This window comes from Balaenoptera physalus, assembly GCF_965194825.1.
Source record: "Balaenoptera physalus genome assembly, chromosome: 13".
In the NCBI taxonomy this organism is placed as follows: domain Eukaryota; kingdom Metazoa; phylum Chordata; class Mammalia; order Artiodactyla; family Balaenopteridae; genus Balaenoptera; species Balaenoptera physalus.
Genome location: NC_138892.1, coordinates 38338998 through 38353313, shown reverse-complemented (window position 1 = coordinate 38353313; position 14316 = coordinate 38338998). Strand labels below are relative to the sequence as shown.

The 14316-nt window shown below is 34.5% G+C and overlaps 2 protein-coding genes across 19 annotated transcripts in view; one reads left to right on the top strand and one right to left on the bottom strand.

The window, feature by feature from the left end:
• Positions 1-4976, top strand: part of ACSS3 (acyl-CoA synthetase short chain family member 3) — a 148239-nt gene extending 143263 nt beyond the window's left edge. For 5 of the 6 annotated variants that reach the window (XM_082418964.1, XM_082418961.1, XM_082418962.1 and 2 more), the window contains 3 exons: positions 2340-2439; positions 2525-2700; positions 3541-4976. In XM_082418964.1, coding sequence (XP_082275090.1) covers positions 2340-2439; positions 2525-2700; positions 3541-3609 — 345 coding nt within the window. In that variant the 3' untranslated portion in view covers positions 3610-4976. Of the gene's footprint in view, positions 1-2339; positions 2440-2524; positions 2701-3540 lie in introns of those variants that run through there. The other variant, XM_082418966.1, reaches the window with a different exon arrangement.
• An 817-nt stretch (positions 4977-5793) lies between these two features.
• Positions 5794-14316, bottom strand: part of PPFIA2 (PTPRF interacting protein alpha 2) — a 466902-nt gene continuing 458379 nt past the window's right edge. For 9 of the 13 annotated variants that reach the window (XM_082418868.1, XM_082418875.1, XM_082418880.1 and 6 more), the window contains 3 exons: positions 11130-11289; positions 9850-9941; positions 5794-7849 (listed from right to left, as the gene is read on the bottom strand). In XM_082418868.1, coding sequence (XP_082274994.1) covers positions 9883-9941; positions 11130-11289 — 219 coding nt within the window. In that variant the 3' untranslated portion in view covers positions 5794-7849; positions 9850-9882. Of the gene's footprint in view, positions 7850-9849; positions 9942-11129; positions 11290-14316 lie in introns of those variants that run through there. The other 4 variants (XM_082418877.1, XM_082418869.1, XM_082418871.1 and 1 more) reach the window with 2 other exon arrangements.

Sequence of the window (14316 nt, the reverse complement as noted above, 5' to 3'; positions counted from 1 at the left end):
TCCTCCCAAGCCTAGCCCTCACCAGCATTTTCTGGCTTAGAAAATGACACCACTATCCAAACAGCTACTCAAGCCAAAAACCACAAAATCATCTTTAACCCCTTTGACTTCTTACTTCATATCCCATTTATCATCAAATTTTGTCCATTTTACCTCTGAAAACTCTGGAATCCTTTTATACCCACTACTATAACCTTAGTCTACTATTGTAGCCTCTCTGGGTGTTTCCCTGGGTAAACTATGACACCCACCTTCAACAATCTTCTATTTATTCGTCACAATGAACCAAAGTAAGTTTTTGTTTTTCAAAATCCACTCTGAAGTGAAAGTAGCCAATCTGTAAAGGCTAGATATGTACGATTCCAACTATATTAACATTCTGGAAAGAACTCTGGAGACAGTAAAAAAGATCAGTGGTTGCCAGGAGTTATTGGAAGGTGAGGGATGAATAGGCAGAACACAGTGGATTTTTAGGGCAGTGAATCTACTCTGTAAGATACTATAATCATGGATACGTGCCGTAAAACCCATAGAATGTACAACACCAAGAGTGATGTCTGACATAAACTGTGGAGTGGGGTGATAGTGATGTGTCAGTGTTGGTTCAGCAGTTGTAACTCTACTGCTCTGGTGAGGGATTTTGATGGTGCGGAGGCTGTGTGTAAATGGGAGCAGGAGGTATATGGGAACAACGTACTTTCTGCTGCTCCATTTTGCTGTGAATCTAAAACTATTCTGAAAAAATAAGATCTGTTAAAAAATCCATTCTGATCTTGCATCGCCTCCTTACCTCCTGAAAGTGCTTTATTACCTTCCAATGCTACTAAAATAGTTGGAAGCCCTTCGCATTCACAGCCCTTTTCTATCTCTGTAGCTTCATTTCCTCTTACACCATTCTCACTTTTGCTCTCTGCTTTCCAGCCACACTGGTCCCTTTTAGATTTGAATGGTACAAGCCCGGTGCTTCCACAGGGCTTTTGCCCCGCCCCTGTATGCAAGGGTCCTTGCATACAGACCCTTTAGACCTGAGCTCATCCTGAGTCACTTCCTAAGGGCAGGTTTCTCTGAGAGCCATATTCTTCTGCCACGTTGGTTGCTTTGGCTCTATCTCTCATTTAAAAATCCAAGTTATTTCCCCAAAGATTGTACCACTTTACATCTAGACATTCATAGTAATTAAATATTCATGATTATTTATTAATATCACCCTTCGCTACTGGACTGTAAGCACCGTGAGACAGTACCCAGCTTATTTTTGCTCACCACCAAGCCTACTGCGATATAGGAGGTTGGAGGATAGGAGGTATTAGTAGATGTTTGTTGAATGAATGCATGGAGGAAAGAATGAGGACTGCCAATCTAGCCCTTGGTTACAAGTTTGCTCACTGTTTTCTCCAGCCATAGGGGTTTGGAGTAACTGAAATATATATTAATCTCCCAGAAAAGAACTTTTTGAACATTTATTTTTAAAAGTCCCATCACAGCAGAATTTTTTTTTTTTAATCCTAAGCTTCTGTATTTCATGTGGTTACTCTATTCTCTGAGTTCTTGTGATTCCAGATAGAAATTTGCTTTGCTCTTTAAGGCATTTAGAGCTTAGGGTGAACAATATGAAAATGGTTGGTCAACAGTGGTGATTATCTGATGTCAGGGCTTCACTCCACGTCCAGCCTTTTCTCCACATCTTGGAAAATCCTCTCTGGATGGGTGGTCACTCAGGAAGAGAAGTGTGCTCTGTTCATTGCTCAGTAACAGAGGTGGAAATAAAATCACCGTTTATTTTTTAAAATTTTATTTTATTTACTTATTGGCCGTGCCATGCCTTAGTTCCCCAACCAGGGATCACACCCGTGGCCCCTGCAGTGGAAGTGCAGAGTTTTAACCACTGGACCCCCAGGGTTAACCCCAATTCACTGTTTATTGATGGGGCTGCCTTGGGTTCCTCTGGAAGGTGTCCTCATGGTAGCCAGCACTGAAGCCAAAACACCATGAGGCCATCTGTTTTCCGAGGCTCGTTGCAATTTGTTCCCAAGTGGTATCACTGCATAGTTTCCCAGACTTCATTAATAAACAATTGAGATGAAGAAATCATTCCCTTACTTTCCAGGTAAGCTAAGCAGTTTGTCTTAATTGCTTAGTCAGCCTTTACTGAGTGACTACCAATCCTAACCAATCACCTCAATAATAGTGATGTGAATGGTGAATTGGTAGTAATTTTCACAGAGGTAGCTATGGGTTTTTAAGTTATCTGACGTGTACTATTTTCCCCAGTTGAAATGATAAATACTGCATATATATGTGTATAGATATTCTAAATGAATGCTTTTTTTAAATTACAGTCTGTCCTTTCCCATGGCACTGTGGCCGACTGCGCTGTTGTTGGCAAGGAAGACCCTTTGAAAGGTCACGTCCCGTTAGCACTCTGCGTGCTGAAAAAAGGTGAGAGGTTTTTCTCCTCCCCGACTGCTGGGGCCCTGAATGATTAAAGTTAATCCAGAGCTTACCATCTGAACTTTCTCCCTAGATATAAGTACAACAGAGGAACAAGTCTTAGAAGAAATTGTGAAACATGTTAGACAGAGCATTGGCCCGGTGGCTGCTTTTCGAAAAGCGGTGTTTGTGAAACAGTTACCCAAAACCAGATCTGGCAAAATTCCCCGCTCAGCTCTGTCTGCCCTTGTCAATGGCAAGCCATATAAGGTAAATTATCAAGGATGTTGAGTGCTTGGTTTTGAAATGTTTTCCCCCACTTCTTTGGTGTCAACTAAGATTTTTAAATGGTTCTCAAGCATGAATTATGTCCCTAAAAAACACATAACAGTACTTCTTTTTTAATATTACGGGGGAAATTGCATAGCCATTATCTCTGTAGGAATGAGGGTTTTGTAGAGAAACACAGATTAATTAAGACCATATACTTTTGATTATAATAACCAGTATGTGAAAATATTTTACTGTTAGTAAATATGTCAAATTCAAACTTGTGGAAACTCAGTCTTACTAAATTAAGGATAAATTTTCCTTCATTGCCATCATTAGTGACTAATAGTGAGTGAGAGGCTGGCTATAGATATTTTGAAAATTCTAATTGATATATATGCTCATTATTTTTCCTGTTTTGAGTGAAAATTATTTTAGGTAATTTAGGCTGATTCAAGCATATGCATTCTTTTAATTTTTGTGCACATTATACATGCACAAATATACGTATTTTTAATCATCAAGATCTAATAAAAAGTGATGCAACAGTAAGGAGTGGTTGTATGCGCAAATGCCAAAAAAAAAAAATTCTTTCTATAGACGCTTATTGAAAGGCCCATAAAAGAAAGTACCATCTAGGACCAATAGTTTTGCTAACTGACCAGTTTATTTTACTATAGATACATTTTAAAATATTGAGTTCAAAGTTCCCTGTTTTGAAACTTTCCATATGAGTATGATAAGATAATGGGGAATACAAGATTGCATATAATTGTTTAATTGTATAGAATGGAAGGGGTTCAATGAAGCACCTTCATCTGGCTCTAATTTTCTTTCCAGGTATCTCCTACAATTGAAGACCCCAGCATTTTTGGGCACATAGAAGAAATGCTGAAGCAGGCATTGTGACTTTTTTTTTCTTTTTTTTGTCACTTTTCTAATTGGAGTTAGTTTTTGGAATTATTTCCCAGAAATAAATATTTAAATAGAAATTACATGCAAACTGAAATGTAAATTGTAGAGCTTGGTCTAAAAACAATGTACGTGCAGTCCAGTAAAAGGCCTTCTGTTTGATTAGCCCAATTAGCACTGTTACTGGTTACCTGTAACATTGCTCATTATAGATTTTCCAGAACTTCGATTTAAGAAAAATATATCTGACATACGATTTATAAAAATTGTACCCCCCAAAAAAACATTTTAATTGAAAGTGACACTAATATCGAGCCACTTCCTGAAACTAGGACTCTGCAGCTTTGACCCAAGACCTAAAACTCAAGTGAAGTCAGAAAACAATTATAATTTTCTTATAGAAATTCTGAATATTTTCTAATATTCTTGAGATGCCCACATGCATGGTTATTTTAAATGAAATGGATGAAATGGGAAGTTTTAGGTAATCATCTAGACATGATTTTCTAGGTAGGAGAATCTGTCTAGTCACACATTTCCTGAGGGAAGGCTGGGTACCAACCAAGGTACAGCTCTCTTCAATCCTTTGTTACTTAGTCAAGGGAAATCACAGGCTGGCAGAGGGCATAGAGGTCAATTAATCCAGTCTCTTTGTCATGGAGATGAGGGCTCTTTGGAGCCCCTCCTCCTCTCTCAGGTTCTTAGTTGACTGTATACTTCTTAATGATTCCAGCTTCTTTTGGAAACAAGGAAATGTGTAGAAATGGGGAAACTGGCAAGGAAAGCTCTTCAGGAAGAAATGTACAAGTTTTTACATTAGCTAAAAACCAGGAGGAGTTTTAAGAGAAACCAAAAATCCAGATTTTATGTGAAATCTCTAATTTTTAAATAACTCACTAAAAAACTATTGTCACATCCAAAGCACATCTTTCCATTTAAACTTCTGTAAAACTATTGAGCATTAAAAAAATAACTGAAAATTAGTCTTTGTTAATAAGCTTATGATAATGTGCCAATTAACCAGAGTAGGTAGATATAGATAGTTACATATTTGGTTTACTTAGGGTTCTACATGAGATCAGTTATCAAAGAATACATTTAAACTCAACAAATACCATACCCACTGAGTCTTTGACGGTTCTTAAAGTACTCCTCAGTCTTTCAGTCCATCAGGAACATTATTTTTAAGAGCAACTGTCTTAACATATAGTCTGGTAACATATCACGAAATATATATGAGAGATAATAGGTAAGAGCTTATTGTTTGTTTCATAAAAATTGCTTACAACTTGTATAAAGACATTCTGAAAATGATAGGATTTTTTGGACTGTAGCCTATAAAATAAATGGCTTCTCAAAGTAAATTGTTATTTGCTAAAATTGGCTTTTTGATTGTTACACCTGAAAAAATACATTCATCTAACTGTTCCCTTTATTTTAGTAGACTGAGTTCAACTAATTAGATAGATATTCAACTTATAATTTGAAGCTGTTGGGTTCCTTAAACTGTCTCTTCTCTTGAGTACATTTTATCTTATCACAACTGTAATCTTACACTTTTTAATGTCTTAGCATTAAGATGTATTACCTTATTTTTTCATATAAAATTCAGTTAATTTGAAACGGCAAATTCTTTAGCCGAATGTGTATCATAGTTCATCTGCAAGGTATAAACCCAGGCATATACAAGAATTGTGTTAACGATTACATCTTTGATCCTCGTGCACACTTTTCGTGGTAATCAATCTGAGAGACATTTCAGCAAGCAGGCTTGGGTTATTTTCCTGTTGAGTGGGATTGGAAAACAGTGCACAAGACCGGGTAAGTGGTGTTTTCTTGCATCTGGTTAAGGAAAGTGATCTCCTTTGCAGGGTCAGAGAAAGTACTGTTCCTCTCACAAGACTGAATGTGGGACAAGAAAGATACAGTCATCAGATTGCTTAAATTTTGGAAGAAAAAAAAAGGAATTTTCTATTTTAATACTTACCATAAGGTACTTTCACTCAATAGTCCTTAAAATATTTTGAATTAAATTCCTTTAAAAATAACAATATAATGTTACTAAAAAATGTAATTTGCTGAAATAAATTTTGCATGATCTTTTGGTAGTTGCATAGAATTTTTTTACTGTAAGGTATTAAAATTAAAATGTAAATATTTTCTTTTAAAATCTATAGAAAAGTGCCAATTAATTGAGCTATTTTGCCTGTGAAAATGTACTAAGTATATACAAATGAGAACTGCTTTACATTTAAAAAGCAGTTTTATTTATAGAAACTTATATTTGTAAAGGCTCTGATTATTAAAAATATGAAAATTCATAATGTTGATAGATAGTTAAAAGGAAGAAAACCAAGGTTCTAAGCTTAATCCATTAAATGGGTTTTGGAATCTGGCAAAATGATATTATACATTGAAGAATATTTTATGGTTTTTGAGACAAGTAACTGGATCTTTTATATCCCTGTATGTTAGAGTCTATTTTAAATGGTTAATATCTCTTATTAGGTGATCTCTTAAAGGGGAAAAACTGTTTATGCAATTAAGTTGTGCAGAACAGTAGATACAAATCTAGTTTGTATTATTATGATACCATAGTTTCTATATTATATTTCATTTCTGTAAGTCAAGATCCCCATATTCAGACGAACTTAAAAAGCTCTTTCCCATTGTTTCTAATCAGGCAACATTTTTAGAAAATTTTAAATCACTTTCATAAGCAAGTTTAGTGCTCCCTCTTGTGGCAGACTCACTTTTGAAGATAAAAGATTGATCACTAACAAGAATGATTTTCATTATAGTTTAAGTAAAATTTTAAACTATATGTGACTAGAAAATAAAGCTTAAACAGAGAACTGGAAGTATTTTTGTTTATTGACAATGGAGAGGGTTTCTGTTACCATTACCTTTTGAGTGAATCTGTTAAACAAAAATCGACATCAAAACAAATGTAATGTACGTGCAAACATAGCAAATTAAATACAAAAAAGGAATTACTAATGACAGGTCTTGCTGTTAATAAGATCAAGCAGCAGAAAATCAGCAGTTAGATAAATGGTATTCTTAAATAGATTTTACTTTGAAATCTCCCATATAAACAAAGAATAAACAACAGTAACACCACCAAATAAAGCCACAGGTAAGAGATTATTCTTCTATACTTTTATACACTATATATGTTAATCATTCTGTCTTTATTTCCTCTGATAAGACTGACTTCAGGGAAGTCGCAACAAGGCCTTCTCGGCTAAAAGCATATAACGTTAGACATGAGTCTGGCTAATGCCCTATCACATTGACAAAAGGGAAAGGTTTCTGGGGTTTTGTTTTTTCCAGTGGAAATGACCTCAGACTCTGCAGTGGTTGACATTCACTGAACAGTGCTGGCTGGAGGTTCAAGGTATTTGGGTGAACATGTGGTTCTTAGTAAAGTTTGTTTGTTTGTTTGTTTTTCTTGGTCCACAGGTAATAAGAAGAGATCTTTTTTTTTCTTTATAAATTTTTTTAAATAATTGCTTTTGACTCTTGTAAACAGTTTGGCTTTGTTTTGTATTGAAAAGGAGATCGAGCCATCACAGTGCTATTTCTAAAGATATAGGACATCCCTGATTTCCTTTAAAGGTCTATTTTTGGCTCCAGTTCCAGGTTAAATCATTCTTTTTTACATGATCAGAGGCAGGTTTTCAGCTTTAAGGACTGACAGACTTGAAGGAGAAACATGTGGAAGCATGAAACATGCTTCCAGGAAACATATCAATTTGTTACAATTCAAAAACTGTAAAAATGGTGGAATGGTAAATACAAACAGTACTTGGAATTGTCAAATGTTTGCACTCAAGACTCCATGAACCATATATTTTATTTTTTAAAAAAATCATATTTATATCCATTTACATAAGACTTACACATTTAAAAAGAAATGCATACACAGTAATACATAAATGCCAAGTATATTACAATAAAACATGAAAAAACAAGTGGCTCCATTTCATAAAAGCATCGTTGTACAGAATTTATGATGTGGATGATGCTCATTATTCAAATGACTTAAGCATTTTCTTACAATTGTAGTAAACTAATCAAACTTAATATCTGACTCCCCCCAAAATCACATTTTCAGCTTAATAAACCATTAGTTGTGATTATTTCCTTAGAATTCAGTCTTCACAAAGGTTTTCACTGCTTATCTTCTTAGATGGTAGTGCACTTTAGGTAGAGTAGACTGAAAAGACGACATCTAAAATATGTAATGGACAGCATTAGTTTACTGAAAGATCCCAGATTGGAAAATCTCCCTCTGCGACTCTTGGTGCACCTCCATGCATCCTGCCCACTTTTGTCCTAAGGGTAGGATATCATCTCAGGTCTAACCAATGGCTGTATGTAATTAATATTTACTCCTCTCTAATTTTGTGCAGGTGAGGTTCATAAATAAGATTTGCTCAACTTTGTAAAAGTTTGGCAGATAATATAAACAAAGGTAGTCACAGAAAATGTTAGCACTCCTTTTGAAAAGCGTACAGCTTGCTCATTAATAAATTGAGTTGAGTTGACCTATTCCATGGAATAGATCTGTATTCTAACTCATATATTTTAGAGCTCTTCAAAAGAGACCTTTGTTTAATTGTGACAAAAACATAATGATAATCAGTAACATATAAAGAATCTGTGGCATCACTGATTCTTTCCAGTCATAATATACTTAGGAAAAGATCACAATTACTATCCCGATACGAGATAAATAATATGTTCTGAACTGTGTTAATAACAAAAATGCTAATGTTTCCTCAAAATAGAAATTGGTTGTCCCAGATTAACTTATTAGAAATAAATACCTTTATCCCATGTAATGGTAAAAACTAGGAAATATGAACTAGAATGCCAAGCACAAAATACAGATTACAAATAGTTAAAGAGTAATTCTACCCATCAGTCAAGAGCTAAGAAGCAAGCACTATTCAACATATTAAATAGTCATTTGTAAATTAGTGAAGTATTCTAATTCTAGTTCCTGGTAAATTATCATGTTATGTGTAGAAACTATTACAAACAGTATTTTGGAAAGCCTCTTATTTAGCCAAATTATTACAAATTTTAGATCATGCCTAATGAGATGCCAAATTGTATACCATAATTAAATTTTTAATGTTAGGGTTTTACATTCTGAAATTAAATCTCTTATCTGAAAGCTTTTTGTTTTATCATCAGCAGCTTCAAGTAGTGACCCAAATAAGGCAGCATATCAGCTCCTATATTAGGCCCCAAAGACCATCAGTAGATTGTGTGGAGCTTTTAGTTCAAGGCAATGAATAAACAGCACAAGATAAGCGGTTCCTCTCCCCATCCCTGTGCACACATTTGGTTCTCAATATTGCTCTGAAAAGTGTTTTCCCAAAATTTTAATTCATCGTAAATGGTAGAATATTTTGGTAAAGCACAGTTGTAGATTAAAAAATGTTTATGAGTTCTTGACATTTATTTTCTATGAAAACACAGTTTTACTAAGACTGGTTTTCAATAAAACTCCATTTTCATATGGATTTGGAAGTAGATTCCGTCAACTAGTATTTCTCGAAGCACAAATGCCTTATATCTTATTATATAGCATGGTTTTCTGTCCTGTCCGCCATTGTTATAATGTTATTTCACTTTGTTTCTATCTGCTATAAACCCCAGATACTTAAAATTCCTATACGTTTTCAACAAATATTAATCACATTGATGAAAAACAACATACCAGAAGTTCAAATTTTTCAGTTATACTTTTGTTTTTAATGTGAAATCACCTCCAAATCATTCTCCTGATTCTGCCACTATTTGACTCTGGGTACCTACTAGAATACTATTTGCCTATTTCAACTTCCCCTATATAAAATACTCACTTAAAAGTGTGTTATTCTGTAAGTGCCAAACTCTCATCAGTAAAATGCTATACGCATCAATATAAAGTGCTACGAAAAAGTAGAAGCCAGCGTAGTAGCAACCCATTGATGTGTAGTAAGATAGTGACAGGCCTCCAACAGATGGGCCTTAAACCATAGCAGACAGATGGTGATAGGAAATCCTAGATTAAGAGTTACAATATAAAGAACCTTTCCACTCTCTAGCAATTCAAAGGGGTTATCTCACTTCTGTACTGCTAGGCCACACCAAAGAGTATCGTGTATATTTACTAGTCTATGTAGGTTCCATTTTTTTTGGCGGTTTGTTTTTTGTCAGCCAAGGAAAACTACTCACAGCAAGTCAGTGCTGCCTCCTTTGAGTGGCTGGTCAACATGAGTATGTGCGAACAGTGGAGTTGTCTAACCTCTGCAGTCTTGATGAAGGAACTGCAAATGGAGAAAAGGGCTTTAGAGGGACTTGGATGATTGAGTACAAAATTTCAGATGAGAAAGATTTATTTTCCCTGCATAAAGGGATCTGAACATATTAATAGACCTTCTTTCTCTCAGATAGAAGCCACTCATATTCCTTTTCTCAAGACAAGCTACTAAAGAAAATTTATTCCAATGCGATCAACTGAGCTTTCAAGTTGTGTATTCCTCCTTAGATGAAATCTGTTAACAAGAACAGTTCCCCTGGGTGCTCCTGCGTTTGAAGCAAAGATTTGCTCTTGGAGAATTCAGTATGATGGATTGCCTTCCCCTCCAGTACTGAAAAGCTTCTATACTCATTTTAATCATGTTAAATTCCTCATGAATTTTGCTAATGTGTTCCATAATATTAACAACTTAGAAGAAATATAGATCAAAGATCATGGTTTATACTGGAACTTATTTTAAGGGCCATGATAACTATCACCTTGACAAGAAATAATAATTCTAGGTGATTGTCTCAGTAAAGAGAGTGGGACTTTTTTGTTTAATTGCTTCCCAGACAGACATAACTTTGTGACTACAACTTCAAATTTGTCTCTCCTCCAGAATGGCTGTTTTCCTTTGTGAAGTATATAACACAAGTCTAATGTCCACAGAAGGAAATACTAATTGGGAAATTACTGTCGGTTTTGTGTTTGTTTAATTCTCTTCTCATGGTTGTGCTTGTTTATTTAAGGCCTTCTGCCTTGGTCATAGGTGAGAATATCTGATGAGTCTGAGTTTTTAAGATGAAATAGAAAACTTGCAATATTCAAGCATGTAGGGCGACAGTGGAGTTAATTTCCATTTATTAAGGACCTTTAGTCCAAATCCATCCTCTGAACAAATTATTTACTTGGTGAATAGAAGAGTAAAGAAACACAAATCATGCAGATGTTTTTCTTCCTAGATGTGGACATTAGCCAAAATTGTCCTTTTTAGGATATTTTAAATTATTTTTAAAATATGAATAAAGTGCCATGAGTTCATGCATTAGCAGCTTACAAAAGAGTATGGTCTGATGAAAGCAAAGTAAACTTCAAGCAGAGCAAACCAACTTAAGAAAAGAATCAATTCCAGAAAGCTATGCAAGATCAGAGAATGATACCATTTGCTAAACAAGCTTTTTACTTTATAAGCAGAAATGCAAAACTACTGTACCATCCGTTGTCATTTTCCTTGACTGCCCCGATGTTGTGGTTAACCTAAATCCAGCTGGTAATGTTTCTGAGGACCCAGGCATCATGCTGATTCCGTGTACTTCACGGGGAGGAAACTGCCTTCTCCAGGTCGACCCACGCCTGAAATTCTTGTCATCACTCTGCCGGTACAGAGATACAATTTGATGTAATGAAAACAAATAAACTAGTCCAGGTGCTTAAAACATGTAACACTGATTATGTACATTCAGTCTGTAAAGTATACATATGGAATATTATACTTTATTTCGAGGGTTATATTGATTCCAAAATGAGAATGCAGGATATGTGAAATAGAAATGTTTTTATTAAAAAGTTCATATGATTTTGAATCTAAAACATATATAAAAGTAAAATCTTTGACAATTTAAAATAAAACCCCAAAGTTTTTCCAAAAAGAATATTTGGTATACTTTGTTGCACTTCATGCCAACTGTTTTTATGGTATGAGATGATATACTTAGTTGAATAAGTATCGGGTAAACACTATTTGGTTCACACACTTGATGAACTATTTCATGAATTTTGCTTTTATGTATACAAGATATATGTTATGGGAAATCTATATTTGATACAACCTGGCTCATATGGGATACTATAATTTATATTCTGTGTAAGAAACTAAATTTGTCATTTGCTAGATTTCAGCTGATACAGAATTAACTTGTAGTTTGTTGAAAACCCTATGCAAATGGTCACCTTCCTTTTAATAAATACATGTGCTCATTAGATGCCACTAAAAGCATAATGTAACTCTGGTTGCTGTTTTACAATGTAATTCTTGTTGCTGATTCTATTATATCTTAATTGCATAAAATCTTCCCTGTCTGTGCATACATATTGTACCTGCAGACAAACAATTATTTTCTCTGAATTGGTAAGCAACAATATGTAATTTACCATTTGACTGATTATATTCTTTGTTTCTAATCTAAGGAAAATATTAATCATTCTACATAGATCTTATCTTCTTATATCACTAAGTTTTTCATCAAAGGAAGGACTGTCTACTCCCTAAAATTATAGTTAAATATGTGTGGTTGACTCTGCTAGCTCAGGTGACTTCATTTGGGCATAGAGAATATAGATAGATATTCATCATTGTTATAAATAAGAAACACTATAAAGTATTCTTCATCATAGACTACTAATTTAAGTAGCATACAAGGTTAATCTGGGAAAAATAAAATCATTTATGTAATTACATTTATCCATTTTTCTTTTAGAATCCTTATTATTAATATATAAATTTTGCTTAGATTTGATAGCCATTTTACACTTTAAGAGATTTCTGCTACTCTTCTCAGCTGCTGCATTTTACTTTGCCTTAGACCTCCAAATGTTTATAAATGGAAAAAAGAAGCAGAATTTCACAGTTGTGGCCTCTCTGACTTCTTGAATCTTGGAGAAGTTGTTGCATGAGCATAAATTTTCTTCAGTTCTATAAAACATTACATTACATTGTAGGAATGTACAGCTCCTATAATGTGTGAGATAAGGGCTCAAAAATATGCCAGTAAGTTGAGAATTTAAATCATGATTTCTTAACTTCTGCTCTTTCAACATAGTGTTACTGCAGAAAGTTAATGGGAACTATAAGCCACAACATCACAGGAAAAGGTTTCCATGAGAGGAGATTGAAAGATGATATGCTCTCAGCTGAGGATATCCTCTGTCTGTAGCAGCACATGAGCACTTCTCAAATCATTTCAGTGGAATCTGAATGCGATCAGCCCCAGAAACAAGTCTATTCTGGCTCCAGCTAAGTTGTTTAGATATTTTTGTTCACACTCAAAAAACAAAACCAAAATCAAACAAAGAAACAAACAAAAAACTGAGACAAAAGCGACTAGAGGGTTTGAATGACAAAATCATGTGCTTTTTTAGTAATAAAAAGAGGCAGCATATTTTAAAGGCAGATAATAACGTTCCATTTAGGCCTTTCAACTTGTTCATTACTTTTAAGAAGCAACACTAGAACCCACATAGACTTGTGTCCTTGACTGGACCTCTACTTCAGGTCAGTCTGCATTTTAGAATCTAAAGATATGACAGATCTTTAATAATTTTTATTAAAATTATTTTTCCAACTTTTAAGGAGAATAATTGTATTTAAAAGTGTGTATGTGTTTATGCAGACTATCTTTTTGATTCAACAATTAAGAATAAGGATTAAAAGCAGATACAAACTACTATATATAAAATACATAAACAACAAGGCCCTACTGTACAACACAGGAACGTATATTCAGTATCCTGTAATAAACCATAATGGACATAAAAAGAAATTGAGTTATTTGTAGTGAGGTGGATGAACCTAGAGTCTGTCATACAGAGTGAAGTAAGTCAGAAAGAGAAAAACAAATACTGTATGCTAACATGTATATATGGAATCTAAAAAAAAAAATGGTCATGAAGAACCTAGGGGCAAGATAGGAATAAAGACGCAGACCTACTAGAGAATGGACTTGAGGATATGGGGAGGGGGAAGGGTAAGCCTGGACAAAGTGAGAGAGTGATATGGACATATATACACTACCAAATGTAAAATAGATAGCTAGTGGGAAGCAACCACATAGCACAGGGAGATCAGCTTGGTGCTTTGTGACCACCTAGAGGGGTGGGATAGGGAGGGTGGGAGGGAGGGAGCTGCAAGAGGGAAGAGATATGGGGATATGTGTATATGTATAACTGATTCACTTTGTTATAAAGCAGAAACTAACACACCATTGTAAAGCAATTATACTCTAATAAAGATGTTAAAAAAAAGGAAATACTCATCAAATAGAGGATATCAATAGAGAGGCATAAATTATATGATATGTATTATATATAATATAATATATATACAGAGAGAGAGAATCTAATGGAAATTCTGGAATTGAAAAGTGAAATAACTGAAATTAAAAGTTCACTAGAGAGGTTCAATAGCATCTTTGAGCTGGAAGAATAAAGAATCAGCAAACGTGAAGATACAGCAATTGAGATTATTCAGTCTAAAGAACAGAAAGAAAAAAAGAATGAAGAAAAATGAACAGAGCCTCAGATACCCATGGAACATCATTGAACACACAATATACACTTAATGAGAATTCCAGAGGAGGAGAGAATTAGGCAGAAAAACATATTTGAAGAAATAATAGTCCAAA